The sequence below is a fragment of the Hippichthys cyanospilos genome, chromosome 13, assembly GCF_059441005.1.
Source record: "Hippichthys cyanospilos isolate Australia breed blue-spotted pipefish chromosome 13, RoL_Hcya_1.0, whole genome shotgun sequence".
In the NCBI taxonomy this organism is placed as follows: Eukaryota; Metazoa; Chordata; class Actinopteri; order Syngnathiformes; family Syngnathidae; genus Hippichthys; species Hippichthys cyanospilos.
Window position 1 is genome coordinate 19,419,251 of NC_142381.1, and position 23,557 is coordinate 19,442,807.

At 39.2% G+C, this 23,557-nt stretch overlaps 1 protein-coding gene across 3 annotated transcripts in view; it reads left to right on the forward strand.

Moving 5' to 3' along the window:
• Nucleotides 1–23,557, forward strand: part of csnk1a1 (casein kinase 1, alpha 1) — a 52,026-nt gene that overhangs the window by 25,011 nt on the left and 3,458 nt on the right. The window contains exons 5-10 of one of the 3 annotated variants that reach the window (XM_088431145.1): nucleotides 7,581–7,664; nucleotides 16,185–16,324; nucleotides 16,462–16,540; nucleotides 18,097–18,171; nucleotides 18,252–18,358; nucleotides 20,069–20,181. In XM_088431145.1, the coding sequence (XP_088287271.1) occupies nucleotides 7,581–7,664; nucleotides 16,185–16,324; nucleotides 16,462–16,540; nucleotides 18,097–18,171; nucleotides 18,252–18,358; nucleotides 20,069–20,181 (598 nt within the window). Of the gene's footprint in view, nucleotides 1–7,580; nucleotides 7,665–16,184; nucleotides 16,325–16,461; nucleotides 16,541–18,096; nucleotides 18,172–18,251; nucleotides 18,359–20,068; nucleotides 20,218–23,557 lie in introns of all 3 variants that reach the window. The other 2 variants (XM_088431144.1, XM_088431146.1) reach the window with 2 other exon arrangements.

A 23,557-nucleotide genomic window follows, 5' to 3' on the forward strand; every position in this document is an offset into this window, starting at 1 on the left:
AAAAAGCCGCGTTGCATTGGAGAAACAGGGCAGAGCGGAGATGGAGGCTCCTGCTTTGATCACATGCCAAAGACTAATAATGTGCTTTTATTGCCATCTAAACCATCTTAAAGTGGCTAAAATCCAAGAAAATTGATTAAAACTTTGAAGGCTTAACTTTGAAGGCTGATTTACCTGCATATGTTGCCCACAAACATCACTGGCTTCATCAACAAGTGCATGTCCCAATCAGCTGTCTAACCGGTAAGTTTTCTGACAGAACATATTTTTTTAAACTGAAATGTAATCCAGACATTGCTCTTCTATGTTGCTGGATATTCTCCACAACGAGGTTCCATCCAGACTTGTGTGAATACTGAAATTACTCGCTGATCACCATAGTGTTCATAGACTGGAATATTGTCCAAGCTTGTGCTGCCAGCTCCAGTTAATAGCATCCAGGCTTACCTATCAACGAATGTGCGTCACAGCTCGGCTTTCAGGTGCAAATATGGCTGCAGCCAGTCTCTGACAGAAAGTTTTGTTCCGGAGGTACACTTTAAAAGTGTTATTTTTGAATGATTAAAATTTACCATTATCTGTTACCGGCCTTCTTGACAACCAAAATCTATATCGCCCCTGAAAAAGGCTATCGGTCTATCTCTACTGTATTTTCACCTGTGTACAGTAAGTCAGTGAACTACAGCTAGTTAATTTACTATTGAAAAATGTTTACATAATTTAATTTTGAATTAGTTATGCTGTTCAGTACAAGGTATGTTTTTTGCTGACAACCAAAATAGGAATGAATTTTGAGGGAGAAAATGAAAGCTCAAGACTGAATCGGCCTTCCTCCCAACACTTGCTCAATTTGAACAAGCAAACAGCTCTCTGAAGAATTATGATGTTTTTAAATATACCTTCATAAATCAAGGTAGGTTCTGCTTCTCTGAGACCTCCAAACCCAAATAACATTTTCTGCCTTCAAAGAACCCATGTCCTGTTTGATTATTATCACACGTCACTGATTGTAGTCAAGCATGTAACATTTGTAACACTTGCAGTCGCAGCTAAATTTTTATTCATCAATTGAGGAAATAATTGATAGGATAATATATTTGTAAAGTTTACATTTGTGGCAGTACTACGTTAATCACTTGTTCACATTCTGAAACACCCTTGAGTTTTTTGTGAAAGCAAACTAATGTGTTAAGTGAAAACAATACATGGGAAGATGACTAACAATGTGAGGAGTGGTTTTTCAGGGACCATATTTAATTATATTAGTCATTCACATTAACTCAATTGAAATGTTGTCTATCTTTATTTTTCAAATGTCCTTACATATACAGTTGAGCAAGTATACTTTGCGATGGATTGAATGAGAATGTTTTGTAGAACTCATGAATCCAATGAGTTTCATTGGGTTAATCCTCTTGTTGTACTATAGATGTAACTGAAGTGTCTCTTTACACAATTCAAAATGTTTACAGTTGATTTAGACTGCCCAGAAAATCTGGTGATGCTCTACCCTCCCCGGATGACGTTGCAGGTCATTGTCAGAGACTCAAGTGATACTGTTCATCATGCTTTCAAACTGTTGTCGTCCCCCCCAGGACCATTGATGCTCTTAATAACAAAACAAGAACACACAATTAACGATAAAGATTGCCCTTTATTTATTGTATTTATTCTTCATAATTATTCAACATACACCAGTGGAGCAGTGCTCCCATTTCATTGTATACTTGCTGTACACGTATAAAGGTTCAATCCTTTTGTTGTACTGTTGATGTAACTGTAGTGTCACGTACAATTCAGAATGTTTACGGTTAATTTTGACCGCCCAGAAAATCAGTGGATGCTCTACCCTCCTTGGATGACATTGCAGCTCGTTGTACCTGAGCAGACCAAGGAACATTGTTAGAGACTCAAATGATCTTGTTCATTATGCTTTCAAACTGTTGCCCTCTGGACTGTGATACAGGGTTCATAGAAGCCAGACAGACTAATATAGTCCCTCCCCGAGCTATTGATGCTCTTAACGAAACAAGATCACACAATTAACAATAGAGATTGCCCTTATTTAGGGCCCGAGCAGCGACCGCTGCAAGGGCCCTCTTGTTCTTCTCTAGATTATTATTATTATTGTTATTAATAGGTCCCGAGCAGCAAAATTTGTCAGAATAGCATCGAGACATGGAGGATGACGGTTACCAAATTTTACGACATTGTGATAATGGCCGTGGTTCTGTACGCCACCTCAAAGTCAGGTGTTTCCTCAAATCAGTAAAAGTTGCTGTAATTGAACGCAAATGATGCTAAAACCGTAGCCAGTTGCAAATTTTTTTAGACATATGTAGGACCTCAAGACCTACAAAAAATTAAAAGTCATATGCTAGGGTGTACAGAACCAGAGTTATCAGTTTATAAATGTGCCATTTGGCCAGTTTTTGTACATTTGCAGGTACGGAACCCCTTGACCCGATCAATTTCACATTTGGCATGCTCCATTATCAGACACAAGGGCACAACTGGGAAAAATTCTGCGAAGATTGGCTATGTTCACCATATGCCCAAACATACCCCAACATGTTCATACCCCAACTTGCCCAGGTCTGTGAGGCCCCCTTATAGCTGCTTCCAGCTCTACTTACTGTATTTATTCTTCATAGTTATTCAATATACACCAATGGAGCAGTGCTCCTATTTCATTGTATACCTGCTGTACTCGTATAAAGGCATTCTATTCTTTTCTATTGGCACAAGCTGTTGCATTTGCAGTGAGGCCTTGCAGTTTATCACAAGGACAAGAATATAGAAATAGCATTCTCATATTAATACAGTGGTACCTCGGTACTCGACCGCCTCTATACTCGACCAAATCGGTGCTCGACCAAAAAATTCAAGTAGATAATGCATCGGACCTCAAACAGATTTTCGGTGCTCGACTAGCCGAGCCGAGCCGAGCCGACCCGAACGCGCTCCTCGGCCCTTCTCGGCCAGCGGGTAAGCGCCAGTTCAACTCAGACCGCCAGCGGTTTGTTCGAGTATTTCTTCCCGGATTTAAACTTTTTCGTGTTGCTCTAGCCCTTAATAATGGGTCCAAAGAAAGACAGTGATAAGGGGAAGGCAAAGAGGAAAACAATGAGGACCACTATTGAACCGAAGAAGGAAATTATAGCAAAATATGAACGCGGTGTACCTCGCGTCGCAGTTAGCTAGCGTCATCATGGAAGGAGTAACTCCCTCCCGGCCTCTCCACATCCATTCCTGTATGCCATCAACCACTCTCCAAAACGTAAGTAAATTATACAAAATGGTTTATAATGCTTTATTTATCTTTATCTTTATCATGTACTGCTTGTGCACATTTACTTGTGCACACATACTTTCCATTATTTCTTATGGGAAAATTGCTTTCGGTGTTCGAACAAATCGGTGCTCGACCACCACCTCAGAACGGATTATGGTCGAGTACCGAGGTACCACTGTACATTAAACTTGTAATACATGAGTTGCATTCTAGAAAAACTAGCTATGAAGTGGTTTTGGAAAGCGTAGCTGGGCTTGGATTTTTTTTTTTCCTCCCTCCCCTAAAGTAAGGCTTCAGTCTTGTCTCCCTACTCCACAGCCTAGTCATACAAGGATTGGACATCGTCACATGGTTTTGCGCTTCTAAGACTTTTAATCTCATCGTCATTTTGGAAGAACATTTAATTCTTTGTGTCAATGTTGTGCCACATTTTCTTGTTGAGCTTTTTACTCTACCCCACGGTATAGCTAATGCCTCGGAAATATTTTGATACCATGAACAATTGCATTCCTTTGGCGTGGAGGCTCTCTGCCGATAACTGCTAAGATGTAAGATGTGGCTCCAAAATCAGGAAAAGCCTCCTTGGTTACTTTAAATCAGTGCTTCTTAAACAATGGGGCGGGGCACCCTGGGGTGTTGGGAGAGGGTGCGGATCACCCCAGGGGAAAAAGCTTTGTTTTTGTCATTAAGTATAATTGTAATATGTTAACATTTTCGCTCCCCCTGCACTTGGATGCACTTTTCTTAATGTTTTTTGTTTTAAACCAAGCTGAAACCCATATAAGCGTTGTAAAAAAATAAACAGTTAGTGAAAGTTTCTCTTTTGTTAATGTTAAAAAGGTAAACAATAATTTTTTTAGAGAATAATCCTATTTATAAGTCAGCGTATCAAGTGGGAGGGTGTGAAAAAAATTTCTTTCACAGGGGCTTGGTAAAATATAACAGTAGCACTGCTTTAAATAAGTCAAAGTCAAGTTTATTGTCAATTTTTTCAAATGTGCTTAACATACAAAGGAATCGAAATTGCGTTTCTGACTATCCTCTGCGTTTTACATGTACAATAACAAAGTGCAGGTGCACATGACGAGACAATCTAAAAACTAGATTCTTATCTATAGTAATAATGTAAAGTGCAGTATATTTGATCTACTTTGCCTAGTGTTGCTAATGACATATGTTCTGACTGTATTGTCTGTATTGTATTGCCACATTGCCGGTTAGAAGGGGATGTGCACACTTGTGCAACCACATTATCTCTAGTTTTCCCTGTCCATCTCCTAAAAGATTTGTTAGTTTTTTTTTCCAAGAGATTTGATTTAACAAGTTTTAGGTCATATTGAAAATGTTTTTATCTTGGTCTCATTCAAAGCTGATATTTGAACAGATGTGTGTAGACCATTTGTATCCATTGACTTCATGGAATCCTTGAATTTAAACCTAAAGGAGCCTACAGTTTGCGATTGCTGAAAGTGTGTGGTTGCGACAGGGCTGATCTCAGATTGAGCTGTTAGGTACTGTATCAGCAGTAAAGAAAGATCTGGTACATTTGACATGGCCATAAAACCCACACTCGGTTGTGTTGCTCATTCAACAAATGTTTCTTAAAAATGTCTCATTTTACAAGAAACTAGATAAACTATCCAACCTTAAAAATATGGTGTCATTTAACAGAAACTACAGTCATGGCCAAAAGTTGTGAGTGACACAGCTATTAATTTTCACAAAGTCTGCTGCTTCAGGGTATTTTAGGTATTTTTGTCAGATGTGTTTCTATGGTATGAAAAAAATAGAATTAGATGCATTTCATAAAGGTCAAAATTGTTTATTGAGAATGTACAGTACGTAGCCGGCTTTTTAAATGTTAAAATTGCAGAGGATCAGCTTAATTAATCGTGGCAGGCAATATCGTGATCACGATTAAAATTCAATTAATTGTGCAGCCCAAGTAGGTGGCGGTATGCACCTAACCATTGTTTGCAATCCACCGTTAACTGAAAAGAAGAAAACGCTCAATGGAGTACAGCACACAGGGGAAATACATGATGGCCCGATTAGTTATAAATCATCTGTGTGGCAACATTTTTGTTTTCCAATCAAGGAAAAGGATGGAAACAGATTGACTAATAAGATAAAGGCAGTTTGCAAAAATAAAATAAAAGATGCCATACACTGTATAAAGAAAACATGCCATACACTGCACCTAACATGAACTGTATGCAAAGGCATTCGCAGTTTTACCACCAAAACCTGAAGCTAGTCAGCTTTTCAAAAACGCCTTCTAACAAGCAAGCAAAAATAAGTAAGGCTTTTGCATTCCCACTTGACCCATCAATTGTGAGCGCTACCAAAATAACACGGGAAATTGGTGTGTACATCGCGCTCGCTATTCAGCCATTTTTGATCGTGGAAGGCAGCGGATCTCGCAGTGGAGCTCGGCGGCTAATCCACACCCTTGAGTGCAGAATGAGATCTAGTCACAAAATCACTTAAGTCACAAAGTCTGTAGTTCCAACACTTGACAAGAAAACCAAAGCGAACGTAATTGATGCCATGAAAGATGCAAGTAACTGCCACCAGGACTGATTTTTTTGCTTGCCCTGCGACATCAGTTGGCAGTGAGCATGTCACTATTTGCATTAGTTTAAGCAGCGTGTGAAAAGTATTTTAGTGTGTTCATTTTGAACTATCTTGAGAGATCGCTGAATAATTTATTGCTGCAGCATATGGAAAAATTTTACTGTAGCCTGCTCAATCAAATTAAATCTCTTTGAAATTGGATTGGCAATTTTTTCCCTTTTTTTAGTTTTTTTTTTTTATTTTACAAACTTTGTAAAAAATCTTGTCATATCTTGTTCTCGTGGACTCAATCTCCTGAGATATCTCATCTTGTGGGACTTGTATCTCATCTCATGCTTGGAGTTTGTCAGAATTTGTGGGTTTTTGATTGTCCACCCACCTCTTGAAGATTGACTATAAATCCTCATTGGGATTAAGATCTGGAGAGTTTCCTGGCCAAGGGTTCAACATCTTAATGTTTTGTTCCCTGAGCCATTTTGTTATGACTTTTGCTTTATGGTTATGATTGTAATAAGGTCTACGAATATTAACAATAAGCAAATAATGTGGCCGAAAATCCAGGTGTGTGCCACATTGTTGCATGTCTGCTGTGCCCCCCCCCCCCCCCCCCCCCCCCCCCCCTCCACCCAAACACAAGTATTATAGAGGATACCGAATTTTTTTTGCCCTTACCAAGATTTGTCTTTGGTGTTAAGCATTGGTTTTTCCGTTGTCTTGGACAGAGAAAAATATCTTTAATATTCTTGAATGATGACCCAATCGATCATCAAACTATAGAACATATAACCTAAAAAAGGACCTTGTATTTGTAGTTGCAATCTTAATTATACTAGAGCTGTCACCAATGATTATTTCAAGTCGATTAAGCAGTGACTTTTTTTGTCTTGCCGGAGTCACAGTTTGTTCGATAACGTGTCCAGTATTCCACTGCATAGCTGTTTCCGTGAGTAGCATGACATTGCAGTCCGACTTTTTTGTGTTGTATAATCCAAAGTCGCAGCTTGTCAATTTGTTCACCAATGACAGCACATTAGCGAGGATAATCTTGTTAGCTTCAGCCCAGCTCTCAGCTCTCCGAGTTTCCCCCTGCTTTGTTTATGGTCTCGACCTGGTCTGTGTGCACCTCCTATCGGTCTGGTAGAATGCGAAGTGCAGGGCGTTTTCCATCACTCATGGATGAGGCGATGGTTGCTGATAAAAAGGTTGTAATTTTGTAGTTCTATGTCCGAAAGCTCCCGATGGATGTATGATGTAAAAGCCAAGCTGTTATGCATGAACAGACCTGAAATGAGCAGGAATATCTTTGCTAACTGCAAACTGAAGAGACACCGAGCTTCGCGTTGTGCATGTACTGCCGCTATGTTGTCAGCACAATGAATTTAATCCCCCCTCACCCGCATCTGATTCTTCTTCTGGGGAGGGGTAAAACTACTGGAGGGAAAACACTTCTTGTGGAAAATAAAAGAATAATAAAGCACCCAGTCGATGAGAAAGCAAGGTTGACAAATTTACATAATCGACGTTGTCGACAACATCGACCATTCATGACAGGCCTATACAAGAGGTGCTTTTTCTGTTGTACAGAACCAATTGGTATTAAATTAAGTGGGTACAACGACAAGTACCTGTTGTACTTTTGCTAACTGTGACTAAAGGTGGATAGCGGCTGTGTGATTTTTGACCCCTGCCCCTCTACTGTCTGCCCTAGTGTTTAGACTCATCAGTGGGGAAGAGGAAAAGAAGCTTGGCGGTTAGCTCTTCTCAGGACCCATCTTTCTCAGGATTAAACCAGGTGTGACCTTTACTGCAACACCAGCTTCCTCACAACAGCAGTTGTCGCTTCGCAATTTTGATTAACTATCCAGGCATCGTGAATGACAATTAACAATTAGTGTTCATTTTGCACCTATCATACCTGACAACCGAGCGTGCACTCATTCCATTGGAAGAGGACGGTAAAGTTTTCAAGTTTGGTCATCTAAGGCAAAGGCTGTCTTGTCTCAGTCCTGCATTGGTAGAGGCCAGTAACTCTTATATACTATCAAGCATGGTTTGCTTGAAGCCTCAAAACCAAAGTAAGTACTGGTTTTTAGGAAATTGTGTGATTTGTTTAATTTCAAATGAATCATAACATTGGTTTAGTTTTATTTATTTAGTCTAACTACGTCAAGGTGTGTTCTGAGCAAAATTTATTGTCTTTTATGGATTGAACAAATACTGTATGTTGTTGAATCATAGCCAATTAAGTATCAATGTCTGCTGTTATTGTGAATCCTCTTTCAATTTTACAAGTACTTCAGTTCGACTATCATCAGGAGTCATTATTTTTTTATTTTTAATCTTCAGATCACACATGGTACTCGTGCTTTGCTCGGCTGAAGACTACAATATTTGTCTAGTTTAACAATGTATGTTAGTTTTAGAATTGCTGCATATTTTGACAGAAATTCTGCACATTCTTGGTCAAAATTCATTTGGTAGACAATGAAGGTTTTGCTCACTGTTGGCTGTTTGTGTCTGCTTCTGCCAACAAATTGTGCTGTTTCTCTGTTTTTTTGTTGTGGTAGTGGTTGTGATCACAGCGATAGGATTATTGCGCAAATGCAACGGCTTAAAGAGGAAGTAATATACAGCAAAGTCCTGAACACCACACTGTGCAGGACTATAATCAGGTTTTAAGACTGTCCTTAACAGTGGTATTGCTCCTTGGATTTTAGAACATTGCAGATTAAGGAACTTTTTAATTACCTATTTGACTTGAACCCCAGGGATGGAGTTCAACTCAGTCACCAGACTCCCTTAATGAAAGATGGTTGATGCCTTTTTAGTATTCCCCCCGCCACCCCAATGACTCCTTAACATCCCGAGTAGAGATCAGCATCATCCCACCTGCATTGTTGAGTGTCAAATGGTGCACTGCTTTTCTCTTGTAAACAGCAACCATTCCATTTATTAGTTACAAAGATTTAATGGGAAAAATGTCAAAGTGGGGAAAATTGTGTGTGGCGGTAAAGTTGTACATAAGTCACCCATGATACTGTTGTGAGTAGTGGTCCAGAGGGGACCATTTTGATGAATGGATGATAGTGTGTATGCTTTCATGATACATATTTTGCATTTTTGGCTCGCCAGTTCATTTTGATGTCAGTAAAACGCCAATTTTTGTCATCCTCCTTCACTACGAGTCCCATTACTCATCACTACGTTAGCTTTTTTTTGTTTTGTTATTATTGTTATTGTTTTGTCATGGACAGTCTGCTTTCAAACAACATCCTTAATGACATGGCAGCCTGATGGTGTGAGGCGCTGTTTGTCAACGAGACGTTTAGCCGCTAAACCGTAAGGGCAGAAGAGTTAATTCTATTATTTATACACACATCAATTTAATGATTTCGCTAATTCTCCTAATATCCAAAATTAAACAGCCGAAGTAATCATCTAATTACCACATTTTCCGGACTAAGCCACACTGGTATATAAGCCGCAGCAGCAAAAATTGAGCCAAAAAAAAAAAAATCTTTTGCAACGGATAAGCCACACTGGACTAAAAGCCTCAGGTATATGGTGGTGATATGAAACTTTTAAATTTTCTTTATATATTTTTTTAATTGTCTACCAACTGCAACATCCTCTCTTTTACAGACTGAACATGCCTGCATATTTCATCCCAACAGTATATTTATAGAAAATGAATGGATATTACCAACAGAATACTGCAGTTAAATACTTCGATAGCATTCTGTGTCCCGTTGTATAATTGATAGATTATTTTAGTGAACATTGCACATACTGCAAATAACGAATGTGTATAATCATACATTTATAAATTCAATCATATATACTACATACCGTATATCAGATTTACACTTCACAAACTTTTAAACAAGATCTTATTCAATTTAGACCTTTTTTTTTTTTTTAAAATATTTTTAATATTTTAAAAGTCTTTTTGAGCACAGCCATTGATTCACATCTTTTCAGTTCTATTTCATAGTTGTTCCGTAAACTGACTTATTGAACACACATTTGCTTGACCGGTGGGAAAAACCAGCAGATAAGACGCACTGGACTATAAGCCGCAGGGCTCAAATCACGGTTTATAGTCCGGTAAATACGGTAATTGGATTTATCACCCAGCTATAAAGTGCAAGTACACCTTGAAATCAATCAATCAAATTTTATTTGTATATCCCTGAATCACCGACGTCTCAAAGGGCTTCACAGGGGAAAAGGGGTCATGTCGAGATTTCTTTTGGAAAAAGAAGTCATACAGAGACATATTTTTGTTGTACATACACAACAGCATCCTCTGTCAAAGCTCCGAGAAGGGGAAGGAAAAACTCAAAAACGAGAGAGAGAGTTGAGTCCGCTATCAGGCCGAGGTTTTTTGCAAAAGAACTTTGGGCTATAGTACAATTATCCAGGTTCAAAGTGGTATTCTTAATCAAGTACTGATGAAGAACAGGACCAATAATTAACATCTCTGTTTTACTGGGGTTGAGAAGCAGAAAATTGGAAGACATCCATTGTTTAATCTTGTCAAGGCAGGCCACCAGTTAACTGCACTTGCACGGATCTGTTATTTCTAAAGGCATGTATAGTTGGTTATCATCAGCATAGCAATGAAAACTAATAGCATGTTTACGCATAATATCGCCAAGCGGGATCATATAGTTGTTAAACAGTAAAGGACCAAGTACTGACCCCTGCGAGACACCAGAAAGATTTAGAGATTGCATTGCCATAAGAGACCCTATGAGTCCTTCCCAGCATGTAAAATCTAAACGAAGAAAATGCTGATCCCAAGATACCAACACATGATTTAAGATGTTCTATAAGAATATGATGATCAATACTATAAGTATATGATGATCAATAGTGTCAAATGCAGCACTAAGGTCAGGCAAGAATAATATTGATGAGCTGTTAGAATTCATGGTTAAGAGAAGATCATTGGTCACTTTTACAAGGGCTGTCTCAGTTGAGTGGTTGGCCCTAAATCCTGACTGAAGGAGTTAAAATCTATCGTTATCAATCATGTAATCGCTAAGCTGTTGTGCTACATCTTCCTCAAGAATGTTTGCAATAAACGGTAGATGTGACACTGGTCTATAAGAGAGATTTTCAGGATGTAGGTGAGGTTTCTTAAGTAATGATTGAATGACAGCTGTCTTAAAAGCTTCAGGTACAATGCCAGAGAGCGACAGATTGATAATATTCAAGACAGATGATCCTAAGATCGAGAATAAGTCTTTAACGAGTTTGCTTGGAAGCGGGTCAAGCATGCAGGATGTCGGCTTTGCTGCTTTAACCTAGTGTGTAAGACACTCCAGGGATACTATACTGGGACAGGGTTACCAGACTTTCATGAACCTGATCGTCCAAACTAGCATCAGCAATCACAGAACCTGAGAGGGTAAGTGGCACTGTATTTTTTATTTCATCCCTTATTAGCTGAATCCGCTGAGTAAAGAATTGCATGAAATCGTGTGCTGAATGGAGGGAGTTATGATTAATCTGCTGCTTTCGTGTTAGCTTTGTTATCGTATCAAATACATACTTGGGGTTGTATTTATTAAGAACAATAATTTTAGAAAAGTAATATGTTTTAGCCTACTGAAGAGCCTCTTTATACTTCAGCAAGCTATCGCACCAGGCCTGACGGAAAAACTCGAGTTTGGTTGTTTGCTATTTACGCTCAAGTTTTCTACTCAAGTGTGCGCGTTTCATCCATAAACCACGGAGTGTGCTGCTTCGAACGAGTTTTAAATCTTAACGGTTCTATAGAATTCAGGGAATTTAAAAGACCCATATTGAAATAATTTGTGATCTTATCAACTAAACCAATGAAAGAGGGAAAAAGCAGCTGTTCCAAAAGGCAGTAGTTCAGAAAGTGCAGCTGTGGTTGATGAGTTAATCTCATAGACTTGGTTGCGGTCAACAAGACCACTCTGAGCTAGGATAATATAATGATCAGACAAAGGCATTAGTAAACGGCAAAATTGTGACATTTGAGGCAGTTAAGCCACGGTTTAACACTAAATTTAAGATATTGCCTCTCCGGTGTGTCGCTACTTCTGTTTGTGTAAAATCAAATGCATAGATTATACCTTGAAATGCTATAATAAATGGCTACAACGGGGGGAGTTCATATGAATATTGAAGTCAACCCATAATTAATATATTATCCGCTGAGTTATTAAATCAGCCATAACTTAAGGGAATTAATTTGAGAATCCAGAATATGGACCAGGAGGACAGTAAATAACTGCCACATAGAATGGTGCTGAGGGGCTCGATCGCATAACGAGAGCCTCAAATGTCTTGAAGGTTTTATTAGTGCTCGTGCTAAGACCACATTCTGAAATTAGCCCCCCCACACACACACACACACACACACACACACACACACACACACACACACACACACACAACATTTGGGGCAGAGGTCTCATTTAATGGTAAAAATTCCATTGGTTTTAACCAGGTTTTGAAGAGACCAAGCACTTAAGATCTCTGATAAGAAAATGTATTTTCATTTTGTAGCCAAATGTCTTTTAGATATAATATTCATGATGAAACTTTTCGATCACTACTAGGCCACACCAAATGGCAAACTGTTTCAATTGACACAAAAATCTTAAAAAAACAAATCTCCCATTGCCATAGTTTGACATTTAAAGCCACACACACAGCAACATAACATGCCGTTTTTGGCCAATGATGCCTCAGGAATTAATTGTAAACATAATGGAAAAATTTTGTTTGGGGTGTGTGTGTGTGGGGGGGGGGGGGTAGACGCCAAATAACCATTTTTAACCATTTTTGCCCAATTTCATTTGATGAGCTGTTGGAACGTCCTCAGATTTTACAATATTCAAATCTCTTACCTGCTTTTGGAATGAACTCTCAAGTGGTCATTTGACACATCCTGAACGTTTCGGGTCCATATCTTTTTCCTACAATACTGGTTGTTTTGACGTTTGAAAGATGAATGTTCCCAAAAGTTTTGGCAACATACAATGTGCTGTAACTTTGAGCTACCGCCATGTATTGCTTATCATTTTAAAGGATTTTTTTCATTTTTGCTGACAGAAGCCTTGTTTTGTGAAAACACATCACATTTATTTATTTGCATAGGTATTCATTAATTTATGTGTATTGTTGCGCTGTTACGTATGGCTGAATGACTGAAAATAATCCATCCATTATTTATGCTTGATTGAAATCAAAATTTAAATTACAAGGTATAAAATGGAATTTGGAGTACTGCTCTGATTAGTGCCTATAAAATATAAAGAAATGGAATAAATACAACTGAATGACAATCTTTTTGATTTTTGGTCATAGTTTAGTAAGAAAAACGCTGTCTCTGAGGCCTTGTTTTCATGTAACCGGCTTATTTGAATCTGCATAGTCTCCTCCTCATTGTTGTTGTTTATTTAAAGAAATCGTGTCGATACAAATCCAGCATACTGTGGTTTCATTCACTTAGAAGCACGTCAAGCCGCTAGGCAGCAGTCGTGTTGCCAAAATTCTCCAATCATAAAGAACCTCCGCCTCTGGCGTCACCAGTATCTACATCCTTGGCCGGAAAAAGACTAGCCCGATGACGCATATCTCCGGTTTAAGCTGGTTACATGCAACCACGAAACTGGGGGCTTGGGCAAATCTCCACCTTGGCTGGAGGTTTTGAAAGATTCGGTTTTGATGGGGTGGGGAATGCCCGGCCACGTATAGCAAATAAGGCAATACAGAGACAATTACTGCAAGTTTGCAAGAACCCAGGCTACGTGTAGACAAGGTCTGAGTCTTGTTTATCTATCTTTTTTTAACATTGTAGTTTTGACCATAAGGCAACCACCTTGAACATGCTAAAAAAAAGTCTTCTTTGCAAGAAAAGCAGTAAAGGCGCACGTCTAGCAAACTTAAGCCGACTTGGAACAAACCTTGCAGAGAACAATAAAGCTACTACTTTCACAGGTGCTAGGTGCATTTGCCCCTCACTGGAATATGGGCTTTGATTGTTTGTTGTTTGATTGTTGTAATCATTAATCTGACAATTCCAAAGCAATAATCATATTGGTCCAGTTTCTTAAAGGGACACTGTGTAAGATTTAGACAGTTTTTCATTACGGACAGCAGGAGGTGCTGCATTTACCATTGTTCATAGCAACAACAAACATGGCAGCCTACAGAGAAGTGCCACCCCCCAGTAATATAATTTGAACTAGTCTTACAATTATATTTAAAACATACTGTTGGTCATTAAGAACACATTAATTTGGGAGTTTTTGAAATTTATAATTTTATTTATCCTTTTTATTGAAAAACTGTCTAAATCCTTTAATGGCCATTTTTGCTACCTTCCGCAATGATTTGTATAGTGGTCCATTGCTGTCGTTTCTTTTCAGAAACATCTTACTTTATTGAAGTTATTTGACATTATTTCTCAACGTGCAATTTGTTAGTGAAGATTGTAGTTGGGTAAGTAGACGTTAAAAATAAGTTGACTTAAAAATGTCTGTCTTGTAGTTTAGAACCCTGTTTGCTCCATTGTTTTGCACACAGACTTTTCTTGCAGACGCCTGCAGTGTTGTAATAGCAGCCACAAGAGATTTAAACACTCCCGCCCCTAGAAAAAGTGAGCTTTCCTTACAATATTAAGACAATATTAGTATAAGTGGTTTCAGAAAAGAAAAGGAAAAGTTGTTGAGTTTTTCAAAATGCACCAGAGCTGTATTGCCCCAAAATATAACCTGTGATTGCATGTAATCTAAAGTGGCTTGATTTTAGATATTCAAATTTAGAGAGAGCAGTCAAACACGAAACGTGCTTAAAGATATTGAAGGCTTTTCGAAGTTAATTGAAGTTATTGACCTTGTCGAAGATAGTTGGTTATTGACGTTGTCGTAGCTAAGAGGCACCTCCACTCTTAACTTGACTCATTGGATATTGGTGAGGCTTTGGCCTGTAAGTGACTTTAAGGACACTATTCCTTCTGTTTTTATAACATTCTGTAAAGGTATTATTTGTTGACCTTAAATGGTCATCGCTAGCGAGTTACTGCTAATCACCTGATTGAACTACAGAGCCATGAGACGCAATACTATCCATTCCATGACATTAATAAGTTTTAGTTTGTTACGACGGATTCTGCCTTTTGACCTTTGTTTCAAAAATAGTTTTAAAAAAAATAGATAGTTCGAAAATTAGATCATATAATTTAACTTGTACATACCTGTGTTGTAATTTTGTTGAGCGCAGCTTTGTATACTTTGAAGGCTTTGCGTACTCTTTAGCATGTCAATTTTTGCGCTGCTTCCAAATATATCTTCCTGTATACACCATACTGTAACTTTTATAGCATTAGCAGTACAGTTGGGCACCGTTTGTAGTTGGATAATTCTGGTTTTGGTGTTACATTCGACTCTTCTAAAAGTAATAGTATTAACATGCAAGCTTTATTTTTTAAAATTTTGAGAAAATAATATTATTGAGCAGTTTAATCATGCTACGCTTTTGTTTTAATCCTTCACTCTTTCATTTGTTCTTTAATAATAAGCAGGATGATCATGTACGAATGTACATACTGTATATCGTTGTTTCTCGGGAGATTTGCTGTTTGCCGTAGCTTCTTTGCCGTGTACCCGCACACGCCTAATCCCAAGATAGTCCCAAGCAGGGTTCACACACGCCAGAGAAGGACTACCGCAGAGAGAGGCTACGTGTACACGGCCCTTCTTTGTTCGTCTTTCTTACGCCCATCTAACTAGGAATCAAAATTCATCGTTCATCCTTCTTAACGCTTGGCTAACTAGAAATCGAAATTCAGCACGGCATTTTGAAATCAAAATGAGTTATAGTCCTAGTTCCGCTAGAATCTTAGTCCTCAGCCCTAATTAACAGTTTGTTAAAATTCCATGTTAAAACCTCGATCTCTACCCTCATTTGCAGGCTTAATCCGATTTTCATTATGACCAACATGTACTTTGAACACAGCCATTTTGACAGACTTGACTGATGATCAATGGAGGGGTTGCCATGTGATCTTTTCAGTGAGGTGTTTGAACCTGAGGCATTCTGGTCAGAGGCAATTTTATCTGCAGAGAAAACTAACCTTTTTTGGTGATGGTGCCCTTACAAAACTATATTAGCAATTGTATTATACTCCCAAGAAGTATGCCATCAACAGATACTGAGAGAAATGTGTTTCCATATTTTCCATATTGTGTGTGGATTTGATGGCTATCCATGTTAATACCTGGTTTTTCAATTTAAATAACCACTGTGGTGATCTCCCTCTTTACAGTTGTTCCTTATTGACTTTGGATTGGCAAAGAAGTACAGAGACAACCGTACACGACAGCACATCCCCTACAGAGAAGACAAGAATCTGACAGGCACAGCACGTTATGCCTCCATCAATGCACACCTGGGCATTGAACAAAGGTCTGTTCACTCAGTTACTATTACAGAAGGAAAGTTTTGCAATAACCTATCTTTGCGTAGAATTTTGTTGTGCTCCCAATTTAGGTAAATAATGGTTATTTTAGCTTCCTTTACCGAAGTAAAAATGTTCTTTACAGTCGCCGTGATGACATGGAGTCACTAGGCTATGTGCTGATGTACTTCAACAGAACCAGTCTACCATGGCAAGGACTCAAGGTATGTAAATATAGCTGGTACTCTGTCAACATAAATGCTTTAAAAAAAAAAGTGAGAGAGCGAGCGAGACCTTCGGGCAATAAGCCTTAAATGTGTTATCATTTACAAGTGTACTTCATTTGGCCTTCTTTAATCTTTGATTGCACGTTTCCAAACGTCAAACGTTGAAATAATTTTTGCACAATAACTTGCTGTTCTCTAGCATAGAGCTTGTATGGCAAACTTTATAGCACAATTAACAAGGTATTTGATCATGGCACGACCAATATATTTTCAAAGATGTCCACTTTTATGTCTTTCTGTGAGCCCGGTCCATAGCATTTGCTACCCAGTGATGAATCTGCTTAGTTACCACATCCTCTGACAACATCCTGTTAAAGGTTCATACTGGTGAGGTAATTTTGATCAACATAAGCAATGATGCACATAAATAGTACGCAGGTTCACATGTGTGACAGCAGTCACTGATGTGTAACGTCTTCTGAATGTAGCGCATCTAATGGCTAACAAACAAGCGACTCGATAAGCAATATGTAATCGCTCTCTTGCTCGGTTGTGAGACAAACTGCGGGAACAACACTGGCACTGCCTAATAGTTTTTTCCTAGTCTCTTATGAAGCTAAGCGTGTGTGTCCTGTGTCTTCCTGTTGAGGATGTTTGTTTGTTTATTGAAGCAGGATCATCTGGCTGTTAAGGCTGCGTATCATTCTCTTGAGTGTATGAAAGAGATCATTTACCGTGTCACTGTAAAGTGAGAATTATGCCCTGACTTAAACTGTCACGAATGAACCAGACAAACCATAATTGATTGACGTATTTAACTTTTTGATGACACAGGCTTCAATAACATGGCATTGCTAAGTGCACACAGCTTAATGTGGGAGCGACATTGAGAATGACATTCTGGAAGACTTTTTAATGAAAGAAAGTGTGTGTACCAAACACTATGTCTTGGTACTCATGTGAGTCCCTAACAAAAAAAAAAAAAAAGTGCATCCCTGAATATAAGTGTCTCCTTTGCCCTCATGAGAGTGGGAACAAAAATATGAAGTCTTTCAAAGAGCAATTCTAATCAGAAAATGTAATTTCCAATTTATGGCTGTGACTTTAAATTTTATCAGGGGAAAAAAATAAGTTGTACAAAGAGCATATTGAACCTGTGCATTCAAAATTTAGAGAAGGAAAATCGCAATTGTCTTTGAACATAACCAACTGTTACTCTTTGTTGTTGTTGCTGTCACAATTATATGTCCAAATCCCTATACATGCTAGGATGATGCCCCATTTTCAACACACTTGCTACAGCAGCTGGTGAAACGGTCAATGTGGCTTTGTTTGAGCAGGGCCAGATCTTATTCGAACACTTGCTAGAAACAGTGTGGACAGTCAGGCCTAAAATGTGGATTTGAAGAACATCTCATTGGAACCAGATAGGCCTGCAGTAAACGTGGCCTTAAAAATGTTTTAAGAAAAATGAAAAGAATTGTTCAGAATAGCCACTTCTTTTACAGTCCATGAATGTGCTTTTAGCCACAGTAAACATTCTGTTTTACCAGGCTGCCACAAAGAAGCAGAAGTATGAAAAAATCTCAGAGAAAAAGATGTCTACCCCAGTGGAGATCCTCTGTAAGGTTGGTGCATAATAAAGGTGCAACTGCTGAAAAGTATCACAACCGTATACCATCAACGTATTGTTCATTCATGCTTTCAGGGTTTTCCAGCAGAGTTTTCCATGTATCTGAACTATTGCCGTGGCCTACGCTTCGAGGAGGCTCCAGATTACATGTATCTGCGGCAACTCTTCCGCATCCTCTTCAGGTACTTGCCTTAAAGGGGAAAAAAAAAATCCTTGCACATGCATTAACATAAAGACAATACAACACATCTCAAACTGCATATACAGTCGTGTGAAAGAAGTAGTCAGATGCATAAATTTGGGCACTCTTTGCTTTATTAATTTATTGAATATCTTTAGCACTAACTATTGGAACACAATTTTTTTTTGTAAGATCGTTGACCTACATCCTCATGTGAAGCCAATCATAAAAGACTACTTAAGGTTGCAAGTTATTTTCTGTGCATCTTCCCTGAAGAGTGGCAATGTGGGAGCCTCGAAACAACTGTCAACTGTCCTGCTAACAAAGATTGTTCAACATCATGGTTTAGGGAAAGGATCCAGAAAGCTAGCTCATAGATTTCAGCTGTTACTTCCCACTGTGAGAAACATAGTGAGGAAATGTAAGTCCATGGGCACAGTTCGAGCTAAGGCCAGCACTGGCAGGCCAAGAAAAACCTCGGATATGCAGAGGCAAAGGGTGGGGAGAACTGTCAAACACACCCTACAGACTAGTTCAAAAGACCTAGTACACCATAATCTTGCTGCAGATGGTGACGATGTGCATCGATCAACTATTCATGATACTGAACCCCCAATTGCTCCTGATGCTGCGTCATCAGTAGGTAGATCACTAGTTAGTGTAAAGCGCTTTGAGTACATAAGGTAGAAAAACGCTATATAAGTGAAAGACCATCCATCCATCGCTCTTTGCACAAGGAGATGCTCTATGGGAGAGTAAGTAGTAGTTCTGTGCACTTGCCCCAAACAGTCTCTTGAGGAATTCTAAAGCACATTTGGACAAGCCAGATTTATTTTGGAATAAGGTGCTGTGCACTGGTGAAACTAAAATTGAGTTATTTGGACATAATAAGGGGAGATGTACGTGGCGGAAGAAGAACACAGTATTCCAAGACAAACACTTGCTACCCGCAGTAAATTTGGTGGTGGCTCCATGTTGTGTGGCCATTGCAGGTACTGGCAATCTTGTTAGAGGTTAAAATTGAGAGTTGCATAGATTCTAGTCAGTATCAGCAAATTCTTGCAAACAATGTTCAAGAATCAGTGCCAAAATAAAAGTTGTGCCCTTCCTGGATACTTTAACAAGACAATTACCCTAAATTCTGATCATTCTAATAAGGCATTCATGAAGAGGAAGAAGCAAAACATTCTGGAATGGCCATCTCAGTCCCCAGACCTGAATATTATTGAAAATCTGTGGTTTGATTTAAAGTGGACTGGCCATGCTTGGAAACCATCAAAGCTAACCAAACTGGAGATTTTTCGTGTACAGTACAATGGTAAATTAAAAAAAAAAAAAAAAAAAATGGAAATGTGTACCAAACTCGACATTGGTGGTAGACTGAACAGCCCTTATCAGTGGCTCCGGTACCCCATACTCCCCCCACAGAACTACCCGAGGGACATGGTTGACCTGCAGCATTGATGGTTCTTTTTCAACTCATTCACTGCCGGTCCAGTTTAAATTGATTTTTTAGTTACATTTCTTTGGAGTCCACTAAAAATGTATTTTAAAATGTGTTACTGGTAAAGTCAGTGGTACTGAATGAGTTGATTATCATCCATATTGCTAAATTATTCCACTTGACTTTTTTTTTTACTCAGTAGTTCGACTCAGTAGACCAAAATTCAAGCTTTATGGAACATTGACTAGCTTTTCTACTCTATTGTAGGACTTTGAACCACCAGTATGACTACACATTTGACTGGACCATGCTGAAACAGAAAGCAGCGCAGCAGGGGGCCTCATCCGGTGGCCAAGGCCAACAGGCGCAAACTCCCACAGGCAAGCAAACTGACAAATCCAAGCCAAACATGAAAGGTTAGTAGCAAACAGCCAAGCGACGTTTTTTTTTGATAGACACCAATTGCTCCTTGTCTCAATACTGTAGGCTTTACTTATTGTATTCTGCAACCCACACCCCAGTGCCCCTTAAATCTCCAAAATAACCAAATTGGAAAAATGGCAAAGTTAAGGTTATTACTCCTTTTTTGACTAATGATGCCATAGATAATGTGGAAGAGCCAAAAGTCAAAAGGATGAGAGAGTGATACAATTGGTCTGTCTTGCCATAGCAAAGACGTCCTTGGGGAATTTGACTACTAACTATGCCACATTGGTAATATGTTCCTTTTTTGGGGCTGGACAATGGGCTCTCTCTCTCACTCTCGCTGGCTCTCACTTGCGCTCTCTCTGGCTCTCTCTCTCATGCTCTCTCATCATTGACTAACTCATTCTGATGACTATTCTTAACTTCCATTTGTCTCATCTGCATTCTTCTTCAAAATTTGTTTTCTTCTTAGTCACTTTATCAACACCTGTGGAAAAAAACTCTCAGATGTGTCTTATTACAGAGCATCACAGGTGCCCAGTGAGTATTTAAAGGTCACAAAATGTAAATTTAGTTCCATCCAGTTACTGTCTACCAACCTGAGGCATCTCCCGAGACAATGCCTCAATTGTTCATCAAAGAACAATTTAATAATGGATATTTACATTTGAATGAGGACCAAACGCTGTCTGGTGTATATACGTACACATCAAACCACCAATATACAGTCATGGCCAAAGGTTTTGAGTGATAAAACTATTAACACCCCCCCCCCCCCCCTCCTAACAATAAAAAGATGAATATAATAGGATAATGAACTAAAGAAGCTGCCACACACTGCATGAGAATGGAGCATTTTCTTTATTTGCAGCTGTTAACTTTATAATCATCAATTCATATACATTATTCAAGCTGTGCAATCTATCAATTTAAGAAAAGAAAGGAGGAAGTGTCTTGGATTCCCTAAGGGTAAAACCGCGACAGGACCAATGCATAGTTGTCTGCCCCCCTCCCCCTTTCACGTCAGTCTCACTCAGCCACACCACTCTCTCTCTTTCTCGCACGCCACTCAAATGACATTGACTAAGAACACATCTTTTCTAATAGAAATCAAATGTAAATAAATGAAAACACTATTCATACTAAATAACATGTTACACAATCTATCAAAATTACAAGTCGCTGTTGGAGCGAACACCTTCCCAATTCCAGCGAGTGTTTTGTGACTAGAAGCCAGCTAAAAGTACACGATGGAAAGGACCATCTGCACTAAAGCAATTGGCGGTGGTGGATGTGTTCTTTTCGGGAGCTTCCATCGTGGAGAGGACACTCGACGAGACTGAAACGCCAGCGGGAGCGATTTCCGTGTGTTCCCCTTTGAGATGCAGAGCTTTTGGGATAGTGCATGCCGCTTACTCGGCTACGGCTGTCTGCTGTCATAAGTCTGCATCAGTGTATTCCTGCTGCGTGATTCGGGTTTTCCGTGATCCAATGCCAGTTTGCTTCAACAACGAAGTAGAAGTGGGGAGAAGTCGTTTTGCCTACAGCTTTCAGCTTTTGTTTCAGCGTGTCTCGGCATATGACAAAAATCTATACAAAAGAATACACAGACTGAGCACTAAATGTAGCGGATTTCTGATCCAGGTCGCCGGAAGTAAATCTCCTTAAGTCGATGTTCTGTCCGTGTGTTTTTAATTTTTTTTTAAGCATCACAAACGCGCTAGCTCATGGTGGGCATTCAGGTCATCGACTCGACTTTTCTTGAAGTTGAAGCAAATTGGAGTTGGATGTGCTCTTTGCCGTCAATACGCAGTAGAGTCTGTTCTCTCGTTCCACAATTTCAGAATATTAAACAAAGCGTAATGGCGGCTGCTGATACTGAAACAACACACCTCAGAGTTCAACCAACCAATCAGCGTTAGTTAGCACTGCACGCCCCCCTCGAGCTACCCGGGTAGCTCGCCCAAGACCCTAGTCGCACCTAGGTGCTGAAAAGGTTCAGGGTAGATGCTTAGCAACCTTCCCTACCTGGGCCGATTTTTGGTGTGAAGGGAAAGAGGAACTAAAGCTACCCAGGTAACACGGAAGAGTTTGACTTGTGAAAGGGGCTTTTGAAATGGCATTAGCTGGTCCTTTTGTGGCAGGGCTGAAATGCAGTTGAAATGTGCTTTTGGTGTACATTTTCAAGGCAAAGAGGGACAATTAATCGCAGTTGAGCTGATCACTCCTCATAACATTCTGGACTATATGCAAATTGCCATTATAAAACCTGAAACCACAGACTGTGAAAATTAATAGTTGTGTCATTTGCATTGGCCCATGACTGTAGATAAACTTTCCAACCGTATACGCAGAAATAATCCAACCAAAACCCTTTAATCTTGATCACCATATTTGGTCGTAAAATGGACCCCAGCAAAATGGGACAGTGCCGGTCTGCAAATACAATCCGCATAATTGATAGCAATTTCAACCATTTATTTTGTAATGGTCTTGGTGGAAGTCATATTTTTCCGCTCCTTTTAGGGGCTGCACAATTATGTCCAAAATCACAATTATTTTCGTCAATATTGAAATCACGATTATTAATTAAGATCATTCATCATGTTTGGTCAAACATGTCTATTTATTGCCCTCTTTTAAAATAAGCGGTTGAAAGCAAGGCTTGATACTTACAAATAATAATAAACTATAATAAATAACACAAATTCACCCAAGACAAAAACTTGGCACACAGAGCAACACAGCTAATACTTGCCGAGTGCAAATCAATGAAAAAAATAAAGCCTTCTACTCGGTTGATGCTTGATGCGTGAACGCTCTGCACGGAAATATGACACGCAGAGCCTCAGTCATGTTTTATAGCAATTTATACTAACTTAATAACTTTGTGCACACCTGAAGTCTGCAGCTAAGAGGGCATGCCTTTACAAAAACCTGCCTAGTGACCGGTGGGCAGGGCTGATAAAAACAAGTAATCGAATAAATAAATAAGATAATCAATAAATAAACTGCAGAGTGATTGTTTTCAGCATAAATGATTGGTCCACAGATTGAAATTGGGGTGGCTAGGTGGCGCAGTGAATAGCACGTCCCCCTCAAAGTTGAAAGGACCTGAGTTGAAATCCACCTGGCTCTGGCCTTTCTGTGTGAAGTTTGCATGTTATCCCCTAGCCCATGTGGGTTCTCTCCGGGCACTCCGACTTCCTCCCACACTCCAAAAACATGCATGGCAGGTGTATTGGACATATTAAATTTTCCTTAGGTGTGATTGGGTGCGTGAATGCTTTTTCGTCTGTGTGCCCTGCAATTGGCTGGCAACCAGTTCAC